The sequence below is a fragment of the Cucurbita maxima genome, unplaced genomic scaffold, assembly GCF_002738345.1.
Source record: "Cucurbita maxima cultivar Rimu unplaced genomic scaffold, Cmax_1.0 Cma_Scf00001, whole genome shotgun sequence".
NCBI lineage: Eukaryota > Viridiplantae > Streptophyta > Magnoliopsida > Cucurbitales > Cucurbitaceae > Cucurbita > Cucurbita maxima.
This window is the reverse complement of record NW_019272017.1, coordinates 6,217,635-6,231,510: the sequence shown is the minus strand read 5'-3', so window position 1 is coordinate 6,231,510 and position 13,876 is coordinate 6,217,635. Positions and strand designations below refer to the sequence as shown.

The window sequence follows — 13,876 nt, the reverse complement described above, 5'->3', positions numbered from 1 at the left end:
GATCCATTAAACTTAATATATATATATATATATATATATATGAAAACTTTTGGAGGATTTTGTTTTTTTTAAGGATTCAGTCAAAATATTAAATCTTGAGAATTTTATTTAATTTTTAAATGTTAATTTTCATAATAAAACAGGTGGCGCGTGGCAATTGAAATTAGGCCTGGTTGGGAGAGTACTACATGGAACTGGGCCGCGAGAGTACCATATGGGCCTGGGTTCGATCCACCCGTTATCTGAAAGAAATTTCGAAACGTCAGCGTTTCGTTCTTCCGCATCGCTGACCCTGCCCGATTGACTTTGATGCTTCCCAATTCCTGAGGCACACTTAGCGCCATTTTCTGCAGAACACATAAACCCCTAGAGCTGTCTTCCATTCGGGAGAATCATCTTCCTCCCCAGCTAATTTTCTCCTTCCTCATCATTCACTTGCTTATTAATTCCCAAAATCACGTTACAGAGAAGAAGGAATTCGAAATGTCGTGGCTGAGATTGGCCGTGAGCAAAGCAGTGGAGGCTGGGAACAACAACAACCTCACTCGGGTTGTCAAGAATTATGCCGACACCGTTGTTCACCACGCCGGCCAGGCCGTTTCGGAGGGCGCCAAAATTCTCCAAGATCGCATTGTACTTCCTCTGTTTCAGTTTCATTTTGTTCCCTTATTGATTTTGTTGGTTCTGTGTCATTTTGAGCTGTGTTGGATTTTGGAAACGTCGGATTAATCTCGTTTAATTTTGTGCGTTTTTCCTCGCATTGATATCTCTCTGCATTTCGCTAAGTATTAGCTGAAATCTCACACGGAGCCATTTAGAAATCGACTTGACTTTTGTAGAATCTCTTGTGAGAACACGAGGATGAGGTGAATGTCGGGGTAGACCTAAGGGTTAATAATTATGACTAAAACGGAAAAATGGAAAACGAAGTGCTGAGTATCTATTTCGTAGGCTTTCCATGAAAACAAAGTGCAAACCTATTTGATGTTCCGGGGCTCTGCCACCTAGAATTTGTCTTCCTAGAACTTGATTAAAGATTCAGAATATCCATAGTTCAACCTGATACCTAATTTTTCTTTCAACCATTTAGTTTCATCTTTTACCGCAGGGTCCTGGATTTGTTTCTGAGTATTTTTGGTTGGTTCTGCTGCTTCTGCTTAACCTCTTACGGTTTCCTACCAGGGAGATTGGCTATTATATAATCCAGTCGTCTTTTCGGCTTTTATTGATGTAGGGGGCAAAAAATTTCAGAAGTGTTAAGCAGACTATTCAAAGATTGGAAGAAGCTGCTATGTCTTGTAGGGGCCCTGAAAGAGCTCAGTTGATGAAAAGATGGTTGGTTGTGCTTAAAGAGGTCAAAAAATTATCTGATGCTCCCTCGGAGGAGAAAGCGAAGACCCTGGAGCAACATCTTGCTTTTGAAGATGCAAAAGAAAACCCAAGAAAGCCTGCTATTGTGAGTGAAAATGTTTCTGAACTCCTCTCCCTTCAAGTATTGTTATAAATGGTTGTGCTGATTATCCCTGCCTCACGGGCATATATCATTTTCATGAATTCCACATTCTAACCTCGTAGATTTTAAAATTTGATATTAAAGTTACTTTGCACACTGGTTTTACAATGTTATGGAGAGCCAGAAGGATATCTAAGCCTATGACTATGCATTCTTTCGTGGTGCAGCAATTAGAGATGTAAATTAAATTCAGTCGACCTTTATTTATGAGAGGTTTTAGTTAATTGACTTGTAATTTCAAATAGCCACATCTTTTTCGTGATATCACGCACAAGCAATTGAAATTTTGAAATATTTATGAAGTATTAAAGTTCATTTCAGGATTACCTAATTATCATTCCAAATTCGCAAATACATTTCAATGGTAGTTAGTCTGCAAAACTTCTTTACCTACGTGTTATTACTTTCTGTCCTTTGCCATCATGAATAGGTTTTGTATTATGATCCTGACGTTGGAGGGGAACCAATGAACTTTTGTGATGTTTTTCTTCAAAGTCAAGCTCTTGAGGGAATTACAGTATCTATGGTATGTTAATTTTATGTTCTTTCTCTAGATCTATGACTTGTTCCCTTGAAAGCTGCAGTTCTGCATATTTAGGGTCACCTTACTATGGTATTTTGAATGCACCAAAGAGGACAACATGATGTATTGTTCATTAGTAGGAGGTTTCTGCCTTTAGGTTTTGATAAGGGATGAAGAACTTATTGGGCCCAAATTGAATGAGCCGTTTTAGCTTTTGACTAGGATGGAACAGTCGTCCGAAAATTCATGTGCTATTTATTATCAAATTTGTTGATGAAGAAATGCATAGTCCATCAAATAATATGAATAATTTGTTAAGAAAAAAAAGTAACTCTTGCATTATCAAACATGACTATGAATATAAAATTTGAGAGAAGGAAGACCGTTGCATGGTGAGTTACATTTATAGTCTTCTAAATTTGTCTGGAATTCAAGATTTGTATTCCTTTTGAACTTACCTTATTGACAACATTGGTCGAACTTGATATTGGACCACCTAAGTATCTCTTTTTTCAAAAATCAATTTTGAATCAATGTAACTGTGCTATCTTAGTGCTGATTGTCGTCTAATTTTTGTTAAGGGGGATATGGAAATTTATGCAAAAGCTACAAGTTCCTGAATTTTTTCCTTTTCAGTTATTGAGTTATACATGTTAATTAGATCTTATTCAAAATGGAGAGGCAGCGCATGGTATTTGTGTGAGTTGGAGACATAAAAGGTTGTACTAGCGATTGATGATGGAAACAAGTTCTAATTCCACCTTCTTTGACGTGACTTTTGAATCAGTTAGATTTATTGAATATGGAGGAAATGAATGCAAGCGAGACATCATATTTTGAATTGTTAGGCTGCTATCTTATCATTCACCATTGTTTTCAATGTGTTCAGACCGTGGGTCTGAATTTCTGGTATCTACTTCTATGTTTTTTAATTGGTCATGAAGGAGATACCAACAGATGTACTATTTTCTGTGCCACAGATTCTTGAAGCGCCAAATGAGGAAGAAGTGTCTCTTCTCCTGGACATGTTTGGGTTTGTTCTTCACTGAAGCTAATAGTATAGATCATGATCGTGTCATCGAGTACTAATTATTAAGAATCCAAAAGATACACAACTTCAAGTTTTCATTATGTTCATATTCGTTTCACAAAAAGAAAAGTTGTGTTCATATTTATGAAGTTAAGGGGATTATTTTATTTTATTTTCAATAATTCTTTCCATATGCAGATATTTGGAGTTCTATATTTTAGTTTTATCACGACGAGGGACCCTGACCATCTCTATCTTTACTTTTCTTTGGCTCAAACTGTTCCTTAAATTGACTTTTGATTTTCAGTCAACGAGTCATCTGATCTAGCCTATTGTGCCTCTGTTCCAAAATCTCTTATCTTGTTTTTGTCCTTTTGTTCTTTTCTTAGTTAAAAAATTAACTTGTTTGGTTTCTGATGGGGATATGAATCCTACTCTAATATTTCTTTGAGATCTGCTTTTTGTTGAAGACATTTCTAATAATATTTCCTGCAGATTATGTCTTGTTGGAGGGAAGGAAGTTCATAATGCAATAGTTAGCAGCATACAAGATCTGGCAAAATCTTTTTCCAGCTATGATGACGAAGTATTGGTAATGTTTTAAGGATTTAAACATATATTGTCTGCCTTCAAGTTTTCAAATCCACGAGGATCCCATCATTCTACAATTACTTTATGCATAAAAAAGCTTTCTTCTTATTTCTCGGAGGATTTCATCATCTAAACAAGTACAAGTTGTAACTAACTAGGAGTTTTGTAGGCTGTCTACATTCCTTTTTTGGAAACCTAAGTATCTCAGGCCTTTCGCAAGTCGCGGATTGCTTCAGTGCTTTTTCATTATCTGTTTATATTTTGATGTTAAGAGATGTTATATTCTGAATCACAAGAGATGTGAAGTATAACCAATGGCAATAGTTATAACCTAATGAAATAAAAGAGTTACATGCAAGTTAGGAGAGAATAGAAGGGTTATTTATTTATTTTTTATTTTTTTGTGGGGTCTTTGCCTGGGGCTTGTTCGTTTGTGGGGTTATGGCGTGAGAAATGATAAAATGTTTTGGGGAAAGGAGATGTGTTATTAGTAATGTTTGGTTCCTTGTTAGATTCTATGTTCCTCTTTGGGCTTTGATGACTAAGTTTTTCTATAATTACTTGTGTTGGGTCTTTTTTTGTTGGATTGAAACCTCTTTTTGTAATTTGTTGTTTGGCTTCCCTTGTTTTGGGCTTCTCTTTCTCATAGTTCGGTTTCTATAAAAAAGTGTTTTTTCTTTTTCATATTTTTATCAATCACAATATGTTACAAATTCAACTCTAGTAGTCTTCATACGATCTCTGCTGTGTGGTTTTATGAATTAGTAAGACAGGGCTGCTAGGCCTATCACATTTCCCCATTCCATTTCTTTTTTTTTTTGTGCAAAGTTTTACTGGAGAACTTAATTACAGGTGAAACGGGAGGAATTGCTCCAATTTGCACAAAGCGCAATTTCAGGGTTGAAGATCAGCGCTGATCTTGGGAGGTGGGCAGGAAATTAGTTATTTTGTTCTTTACTTCTTGGTCTCTACCTGTACAGCTTTTGTATGAGTTTGATGTTATATTATTTATTATCTCTGCTATATAGCGATTATATTTATTTAGTGGGTTTTGGCAGCCTCAGGGATCAAGGGTTTATTTTAGCCTTCTTGTTTCATTTAAGAAAAGGTTTCTTTTTGTTTGATTAATGTCTATGAGGGATCCCCTCTATGATCTCCTTACTTACTAGTGGTATTTAAAATCTTCTCAGGCCTTTCTCGTATAAACAAATTTTGGTCATGTTATGCTTCCTATTGAAAGAATAAAAGTGCCCTGCTGTTATTCCATCTGACCTCTATATTAATCCTGTCATACCCATAGATAGTGAGCAAGTTGAAGAAAAATGAAGAACAGTTGGAGACAAGATACCTTTTGTTGTCAGGCCTGGTTTTAGAGGATGAATTTTCACCTTCAAGGATAATGTGCTATTGTCTTATATTTTTTACCTTTTATTTTCTTGTTTTTATACCTCTGCATGCTAGATACCTGCTCAATAATTTTCAGTTTTTGTATGCATCTCCCAAGTAATGAAGAGGATAGAGAATTCCCTAGGTCTAGGCGGCATGCTAAGGAAATGATTTTCGGGAATGGAATGTTGTCTCTTTCTTTAAACTACACCCATCATCACTACACCTGCTAACACTCATTTCACAGGGGAAAAAGGAATAGAATTTAAATGGTCAGAATAAGCTAACATATGGTCTTTTCTCTATGATTTGTCTGGCTTTCTGGCGACAGAGTAGATACTGAATTGTCCAATTTGAGGACAAAACTCGAAGGAATGTCAGCTGCCCGGATGTCATCAAATGCAGATTATGGCAGGACATCAGAAGAAACCACAATAGAAACAATTGAGGTGAGTCAGTTAATGGAAGTTATTATTGTCATTATTTTTTAATAGAACTATGAAACTGAGTTGCAAAGGTAAATGCATCGATTAATGCTTTGGGCTGTAATGATGCATTTTGAAAAGAAAAGAAAAAAAAAGTTTGACTGAAGCATTTATTTTGTATGCACTGGACTAAGCATTGTTTACAGGCAGTTTAAGTATTTTAATTTTTTTCTAGAATTTCTCAAACTATTTTTTATTATTGAAAATTTTAAAAAGTGCTTGATAATTGTTTAAAAGCTCTCTTAAAACTTGAAACACCACTATGAGTTTATAAGAAAAAGTTTTTTCCTACATAAATACTTTAAGAGGCATTTCAAACATACTTTTAGTGCGGCTGATAAATATGGCTCGAATTCTTGATGATTTTCGGAGCAGTGAGCATCTGTTATCCTATTGTTTGAGTTGTTCATCCAACGACAAACATTTAAAATTTTTAAATTTTTTCTTCTCATTCCAACCAGCTATTATCAGACTGGAATGTCCAATTTACTTGGTTGACCTTTGTTTCTCTGAAAAGTGATATCTTTACATTTTGTATCTATAGCCTGTAGTGTCGAGTTATCACCTTGTGATATGAACTGTCAAGTAATGATCATTTATGAATTTGACGGAGTGGAAAAAGGTATTTGGGAACTCACTGCCCCATCTATGTGGCAGGCATTGAAAGCCGCACTCTCTCACATACGAATTTGTTCTAGAGTGGAAGGACTTTTGCTGAAGAGGAAATTACTAAACAATGGAGATTCTCCTGAAACTCATGCTCTGAAGGTATTGATCTGGAGATCCCTTGATCCTGTCAGTCAAAATTTTACTTTGACCCATTGTGCTTGTTTAAATTTAGCCTATGGGCTGCAATAAGTGGTACATAGCTGTAAACTTATCTACTCATATACAGATTGATAAATTGAAAGTCTTGTCGGAGTCTCTTTCAAACTCCTCTGTGAAAGCTGAAAAGCGCATTACAGATCATAGGTAAAGATCTCATTATCCTAAATGGTAATGAATTAGAATTCATACGTGTAGCTGCTTTTCCTTAGCTGAGATATGTTGCTATTCTCTGTACTATCTGTGTAGGACTTCACACGAGAAATTGTTTATAGCTTATCAAACTCTTTTCCACTTGAAGCGCTTCTAGTTGATGACTGGTTTTTTTAAGCTATTGGAAATGCTTTTCTTATCTAGCTTGTGAGGGGTTTTCTCAATCCCTTGTCTTTCTTTCAATATATCTGTTTCGTTTTTTTTTTTTTTTTTTGAAGAAAAAGTACTCAGTGGCCGAAGGGTGTTTTGGGTTTCTCCATTGCCTAGCACCTAGAGATTGTAAGGACCGATGGTGCATTTTTTCTGCATATCTGGAAATTAGAAATAAATATATTTATTTGTCATCCTAGGTAGTTGCAAAAAGCTAAGGAGGTGGGACATAGGAAATAGATTTAGGCTTAATACCTCCTCGGAGGTTCTCTATGCCAAGTGTTTTTGTAGTTTGCTCTTTTTTCTTATATTTGCTAATTTCTTATTGGAATGGAAATACTTCTTTCAAATCCAACTTGTCCTTTTAGGTTGACATTTTGTCATTTTAAAAAGCGGTGCACCACAGGTGTTTTTACTTTAATTTCATGCATATTTTTGATGTTTTCCCCCCTCTTTTAATTTGCAGATCGCATAAAGAGGAAGCCCTAAACGTTCGTCTGACCAAAGCAAGTGAAGTTGGTGCAAAAGAGAAGGTTAGGTGTTGTTTGGAGTACTGTTTAAAAATAGTTTTTGGCTTATTAGAATAAAGTTTGTTTTTTTTTTTTTTTTGGTACTTTAGAAAATTATATCACATCTGGGGGTGGAGATTTGTACTTGCTTCCTCTTCGAGGAAGTAGAGATTAACTGTTTTGTTATGTGTCTTTGTTGATGAAAAATAGGATTTTTAATTTTTTTCAAACTATTTTTGTGGGATAAGAAACAGAAATATATAAACAAAAACTACCACACAACCTAAGGGCAAAGGGGTGAGGAGCCCCCAACTCAAAAGAACTAATGAAGCACAAATAGAGAAACATAAAGGAGAGGGGTGTATCCCCTACCCGCCTATCCTCTCAGAAGTATGTTTCCTTTCTGTTGTTTCCTTTCTGTTACCCACAAAACAATGAACAAGGTTAGAAAAACAAGAGCCCATTTACAGTTTCTTTTCATAGATTTCTGTAAGTGCCTTTAATCCTCTCCAGCATCCACTCATAAGGATGAGAACCAAACTTGCTCGTTATAATCTAATCCTATGCCAAGGGGTAGTCAACTCAAGGGGGAATCGCCAGATCATTTTTCCTAATAGGGCTCTGTTACGAATCCTTAGATTTCCTAAATTCTAGCCCCCAAGGTTTACCAGCTTCCCCACCAGCCCCAATTCACAAGATGCCCTCATTAGCCCCTCCCCATTCGAAGTCCTTTACAAGTCTCTCACGACTTTTACACACACAACACAGAGCTCTGAAAAGGGAAAAGAAGTAGATAGTCATCCCATTCAGCTGCGAATGAGGGTCATTTTGCTACCTCTAGAGAAAAAACTTTTCTTCCACGAGGGCAGCCTCTTTTTACTATGTCCAAGGGGTATAAAATAATTATTAGGAATTAGATTGCTAAACATTTTTTATAAACAAAACTTAAGTACAATTCTTAACATCAGTCAGGATCTTGATCGTGAATTGTATTGAGGACCTACTTTGCAGCCTTATCTTATTGTGTATGTTCAATCATATTTTATACCTATTTTGAACTTTGTGTTACGTATGTTGTAGACTATAGAGATGTCACTTAATTACGACCATACAGGTTATTACTTTGTATGTTGAAAACTTGAGTTTCTGTTTTCAATTATTTGCAGGAACTAACTTCAGAAATTGCAGAACTTGAAAGGCAGAGAGATGATATTGAAGCTCAATTAAAAAAGGTTTTTCTCTGTTTTCCATTCCTGATCTTTTGGTTAACCATGATACAATGAAGAAATGAACCCTTTTCACTTGTGCTGCTCATTCACTGTACTTGTACCTTACTTTTATGCTATAGTATTTTCATTGATACCAAAGTCATTCCTGTGCCTGAGATAACTGAGATGCCTGAGGATTTTTATATAAATTTGTAAATATCGTGGCTGTAAACTCTTGATGTTTTTGATCCCTTGATTGAGAGAGTTCACTATGATTTTTTCTTTATCGGACATAATGTACATTTTAATTTCTATGATTTCGTTAGTGGATTATGAAGTTTGTTTATCCATAGAATATTAAATGTTATGTTCTTTTTTCCACTTTCCACATTCTTGTATTACGTTGAACATATGTTGTCACTATATGATATATGGTATTATGCCGTAGGTTAATATCTCCTTGGCTCTTGCGCATGCACGCCTTCGTAATATGGTGGAAGAGAGAGATCAGTTTGAGGAGGCCAACAACAAGATTGTCGCACATTTAAAGACTAGGGTGCATTTTTTGTTTGCTTTTGATGTATCATTGTGTTATTTTCTTGTACGTTCTCATTCTCATCCATTATATATTCTCTCTGAATGCTTTAGGAAGACGAGCTGTTGAAATCCATTGCCTCGTGTAAGACAGAATCAAATGTTTTGAACATTTGGATGAACTTTTTGGAAGATACGTGGAATATCCAATGCCTGTATAGAGAAAATAAGGAGAAGGAGGTCAAGTATGTATTTTAGGCCATTCTTGTTATTTTTCATCTACTTAGTATTAGAACTTTTCCAAGAGATTTTTTGGAGTGCTCTAGTGATGGAATATGCAAAAGAGAATTGTACAATGTTTCTTCTCTCAATTGAGTTCTGTGACACTTGAATACTTCTTTTCTTTCTGAAGTGATGCGTTGGAAAAACATGAAGGTTACTTTGTCAACTTGGCTATCGATCTTCTATCTGCTTATAAGGTATTTATAATATTCATCGAAGAGTACATGGTGATTTGTAATTTATGAATAAGCTCTGATCTCCCATGTCTGAAACCTTGCACGGATAATCTGATATAGAAAGAGTTGGAGCCGTCAATCAGCCGTATTGAAAAATTTGTGGAGAACTTAAAGAATTTGAGGCAGAGGTAACTTTTTCCCTTTTGTCATCAAGATCCTATTTTTTTTTTCTGAAGCATGGCTTCTTATCTATCAGATCACTCTGGGCAGGTCGCAGGAATCCACACTGGAAAGTGACGAGTCAAAAGTTCTAAGCCCTACAAATAATATTGAAAAGGAGTATCTGGACTATGAAGCAAAGGTATAACTTTTGATTACTTATCCAATTTTATTTTAATTTCAATGTATGATGCGGTTGGTGAAGAGACTTCATGTAAAATATGGTTCCCATTGCCCATCAAAATATATATATTTTGAAACAGCTTATCCAACAGTATTATTTTTTCAATTATAATGATGTTGTGAATATATCTTGTGTAAACTGAGCGGATTACTGGTCATTTTTATTTTCATTTAGATAGCATATATAAGCAGTAATCTGCTCATATTACACTTTTTCACATATTCAGCATGCTTAAAAGATGGAATGGCAGCATAACTGGTTCCTGGTTTACATTTGTAATAGATTTATTTATTTATATTATTTTTTTGGGTTAAGAAACATTTTGTTGATGTGATGAAGTTACAAAAAGTGAGAGTAGTTAAGCTAATTATAATTATTGTAAACAGACGAGGAATGCTTCTTTCGAAAGTAATGGAGCAGATTCATAGATGGTAGAAACTTAGGCTTGACTAATAGGATAAGAAAACTAAAGTTTCTCAATGGCAGAAATCTAGGCTTGACTATTCGTTAAATTCTTTTGGAAGTAATGGGCAGATTCATGTAAACCTTTGTGTCATCTCAACTCAGGTTCTCATGAACCTTCTTTTTTTTGGCATAAGGTGGGATGTTTGGTTTGGTTCCTCATTTAATATTCTGTTATTCCTATTTTTCGGCAGGAATGATTCTTTAAGAAAAGAAGGAAAAAAAATGATGCTTGTGCTTGGTTGTAATTGAATGACCTTTTCTGCCGTATTAATTTATATAGTTGGTGTGATCTGTCCTATCAAAAAGGTGAAAAAGGGGGAAAAAAAAGTAGTAGTTGTGATGTAGTAACCCGGGGTCTAATCATATTGACATGTGCATCTAATTTCTTCCCTCTGAAATGTCTCAATTTCGAATTTGGAGAACCCCATTGGGTTCTAGCCACTTTCTAGTCGATTTCAGATCTCTTACCATCAACAGAGCAGAGTGTTACATTGTACATTTGCTTATCATGCTGGTTTCGTTGGTTTTCTGGTCGTGTCCTGCTTCCCTTGTGCTACCTTACCATATTCTCCGACTGGTGCATATGCTAAGTTCTAGGTATTTTTTGGAACCTTTCTTAGAAAAATGTTGAAAATAGACTTCAACTGGAAATTGTTATCTTCGTTTGAGGAAGACTTACCTTCATCCAATTACTTTTGAGTAGGATTCCTATCTGCTACTTTTTTCTGTTAAACAAATTGAGCTCAGTGACTGATGTTTTGGATAAGTGAACGAGAAATCCTTGGTAGTGGGTGGATAAGGGAAGCGGTCTCTTGAGCAGCTGGGATGATGTGGCTAAATCTGTTTGTGTGGGAGGTCATCAATCGAGAACCTTCAGATTAAAAATATTGGCTTCACATGCAAAGTTTTGGTGTCTTTGGAAATCCGTATCTCAGAGCATATCCCCCCTCCCCCCTCCTCTTTTCATTTTTTCATTTTTCTATTGGGAATGGGCTGTGCAAAGTAAAGGTGGAAAGATGATGATATATATTTTGCAAACTTAAAACTTGCTCTGGAGAATTAAGAGGTCTGTTATCGTATGCCTCCGGCCTCATTTCCAATGCCTGCTACTAGCGGGTGGTATGGATCATAAGGTTATTGTTTTTTTATTTTATCTCCTTCCATTTGGCCAGGTTTCTTCTAACCGTCTGGGAAATTTGTTCTTGATTTGTCGGTTGAGCTTCTGATCCCTTCATAATAGAGGCAAGTTTTAGTGTTTCAGACCTTGTACTCTTATGTGTGGGGACATTTGTGTGGAGAGGAATAGTAGATATATTCAAGATTTGTTCAAGATTGTTGGGATGTTTAGAATGCTGCGCAGTGCTTCAATGCTTTTCTTTTGGTTTCTACTCTTTGTTTCGAGTCGTTTCTTGTTTTTTGATGTATGGATCATTGGGATGGTTGTGCAGGACTCATAAACTTAGAGCAGGTTCTTGCATGGGGCTTGTTTTTCAGTGCAGTTATTGGCTTGTTGTGTATATATATCTTTTTCGTTTTTAATGAATGCTTTGTAAAATATTGTCACAATTAATGGGCATATATCCGCTGCCTACAATTTTCCTGCCAAGTGTAATGTTGACTTCATCTTGGATGTTTGAACAACTATAACCTTGATTTGTTATCTTGCTTCAGATTATTACTACCTTCAGCGTTGTGGATAACATGAAAGAGCAGTTTTTGGCTCAACAAACTCAAGTTTCCAGGTAAGATATGGATGGTAATTTTATGATATGCATTCTTTTCTAATTCTGCCTCGCTCCTCTTTTGTCACATTTCATTATTACCCAAAAGCAACTCTTCTTTTTACCTCGATTCAGGAAAGATGATTCTAGAGTCCAAGAATTATTTGATGATATTGAAAAACTACGGGAAAAATTTGAAGCTATCGAGAGACCCAATCTAGAAATCGAAACTCCACCTCCAAAACCAGAAAATGAATCTAGAGAGGAGGTGCAGAGTAGTGTTCCCCAACCTCCGCTGGAAGACAGCAAGAACCCAAAAGATGAAACTGGTAATTATCCCAAACCACCTGCAGTCAAGGCAGAACAGACACTAGACACTGCAGCTGAGCTAGCTCAGCTGGAATCAGAATTCGGAAAAGTTGCTCACGACTACTCAGCAGAAGACATTGGTGAATGGGAGTTCGACGAGCTGGAAAGGGAACTGAGATCAGGTGACTCAAAGAACTAGCTCTGTCATACTATGTACGCATGAATGAACCAAACTAATTTATTATGAAGAAAGGTCGTAGGTTTGCGTTTGGCATTCCCCCAAAACTGCAAAATTGGATCATAATCTTTCTTTGGTAATTGTTCTTTGTACATTTTGTGGTTTTTTTATTTGTTCACTTGTATAAATTCTGGAACATTTGTGTTGTAATATAAAAGCCAAAGAAGGGAAACAGTCAAATCAAGAAGACTTAATATGCAAGTCCAACCTTTTAGATAACATTACTGCAAGGGGTAAGTTTTTAAGTTTCTTAAGCAAACCATCCCTTAGTGGGAGACCCCAATGTTTCCTGACAGATTAGTTGGTGTAGGGTTAGGAGATTTTTGTTAATATTGATATGTGGCAGAAAGGTTTCCTGATATGGTAGTTCTGGAATTTGTCTCTTCTTTTGAAGGACACCATGATGGTCAATGAGCCTTCTCTGTCCTCAAGGATAGGTCACAGAAAGTAGTGGGCTGAAACATGCCTGGCCCAAATCTTTCTTGAAAGGGCAGCTTTGAAACAGTAGCGATCATATCTTTTTGGCTGCAACTAATTGTTTTAGAGTTGTGGTGGGATAGAGAATGAAGTTTCTACTTCTAATAAGAACCCTAGCTTGATAATAAAAAGTGATTCTAGTTGTCAACCCCCTTAGGCCTTGGCCAATAAGAAGTTAGCTTTTCATCCTGATTTTCTGGGTGGTGGGTCTCTGAGATGGATCTTATTTGTGGCCTCTCTCTCTCTCTCTCTTGAATTTCTATGTTGATGTTTGATTAAATATCTAAGTTACTTTGTTTTGTGGTGCCAGTGAGCTGGCCTCTCACACTCTATGCTTGTCATAAAGGGTTACTTATAAACTTATACTTTCTTCACTGATTTGCTTATTTCGCAAAGCATGTTTTTAAATTTTTTTAATTTTGTTCTGAAAGCGTTTAGTTTGTGAAATCTAAAAGTTAAAATTTTGTTTATTTTAATGATAATGCATTAAAGTATATGGGTTTCTTTAAAGCTTATCGACAGGAGGGCTTAATTTGTTAATTTATAAACTATGGTAATGATTGGAATGTTTTTAAAACGTAAAGGTACAATTTTTGTAAATTAAGTAAAATCATGAGGTCTGATTACAGGACCTCCCTCAATGGGTCGTTGGTACTTTTTTTGCACTAAAAAAATGGAATTTGGAGCAATCCTTTTCATTTATGAACCAAGTTGGCAAATTAGAAACTCCTTTGTGATCGCATGTGGGTTTTTGTTTGTCTTTTTAATGGTTCATTTTTTTTAACACAATTTTAAATTTTGTTTTGTTGTTTTTTTTTTTTTTTTTTTTTTTGGGGTG

General features: G+C 35.8%; 1 protein-coding gene across 1 annotated transcript; it reads left to right on the top strand.

Annotated features, from left to right (window-relative positions):
* Positions 1-308: 308 nt before the first annotated feature.
* Positions 309-12,763, top strand: LOC111482769 (protein MLP1 homolog). Its single transcript, XM_023128717.1, has 18 exons — positions 309-633; positions 1,235-1,456; positions 1,944-2,039; positions 3,017-3,069; positions 3,562-3,658; positions 4,510-4,583; positions 5,375-5,492; positions 6,186-6,296; positions 6,424-6,500; positions 7,183-7,249; positions 8,392-8,457; positions 8,882-8,989; positions 9,082-9,212; positions 9,380-9,446; positions 9,546-9,613; positions 9,696-9,786; positions 11,965-12,035; positions 12,150-12,763. Exons 1-18 carry the CDS (start codon positions 484-486, stop codon positions 12,520-12,522), a joined length of 2,040 nt encoding a protein of 679 aa, XP_022984485.1. The 5' UTR covers positions 309-483; the 3' UTR covers positions 12,523-12,763.
* Positions 12,764-13,876: the final 1,113 nt, after the last annotated feature.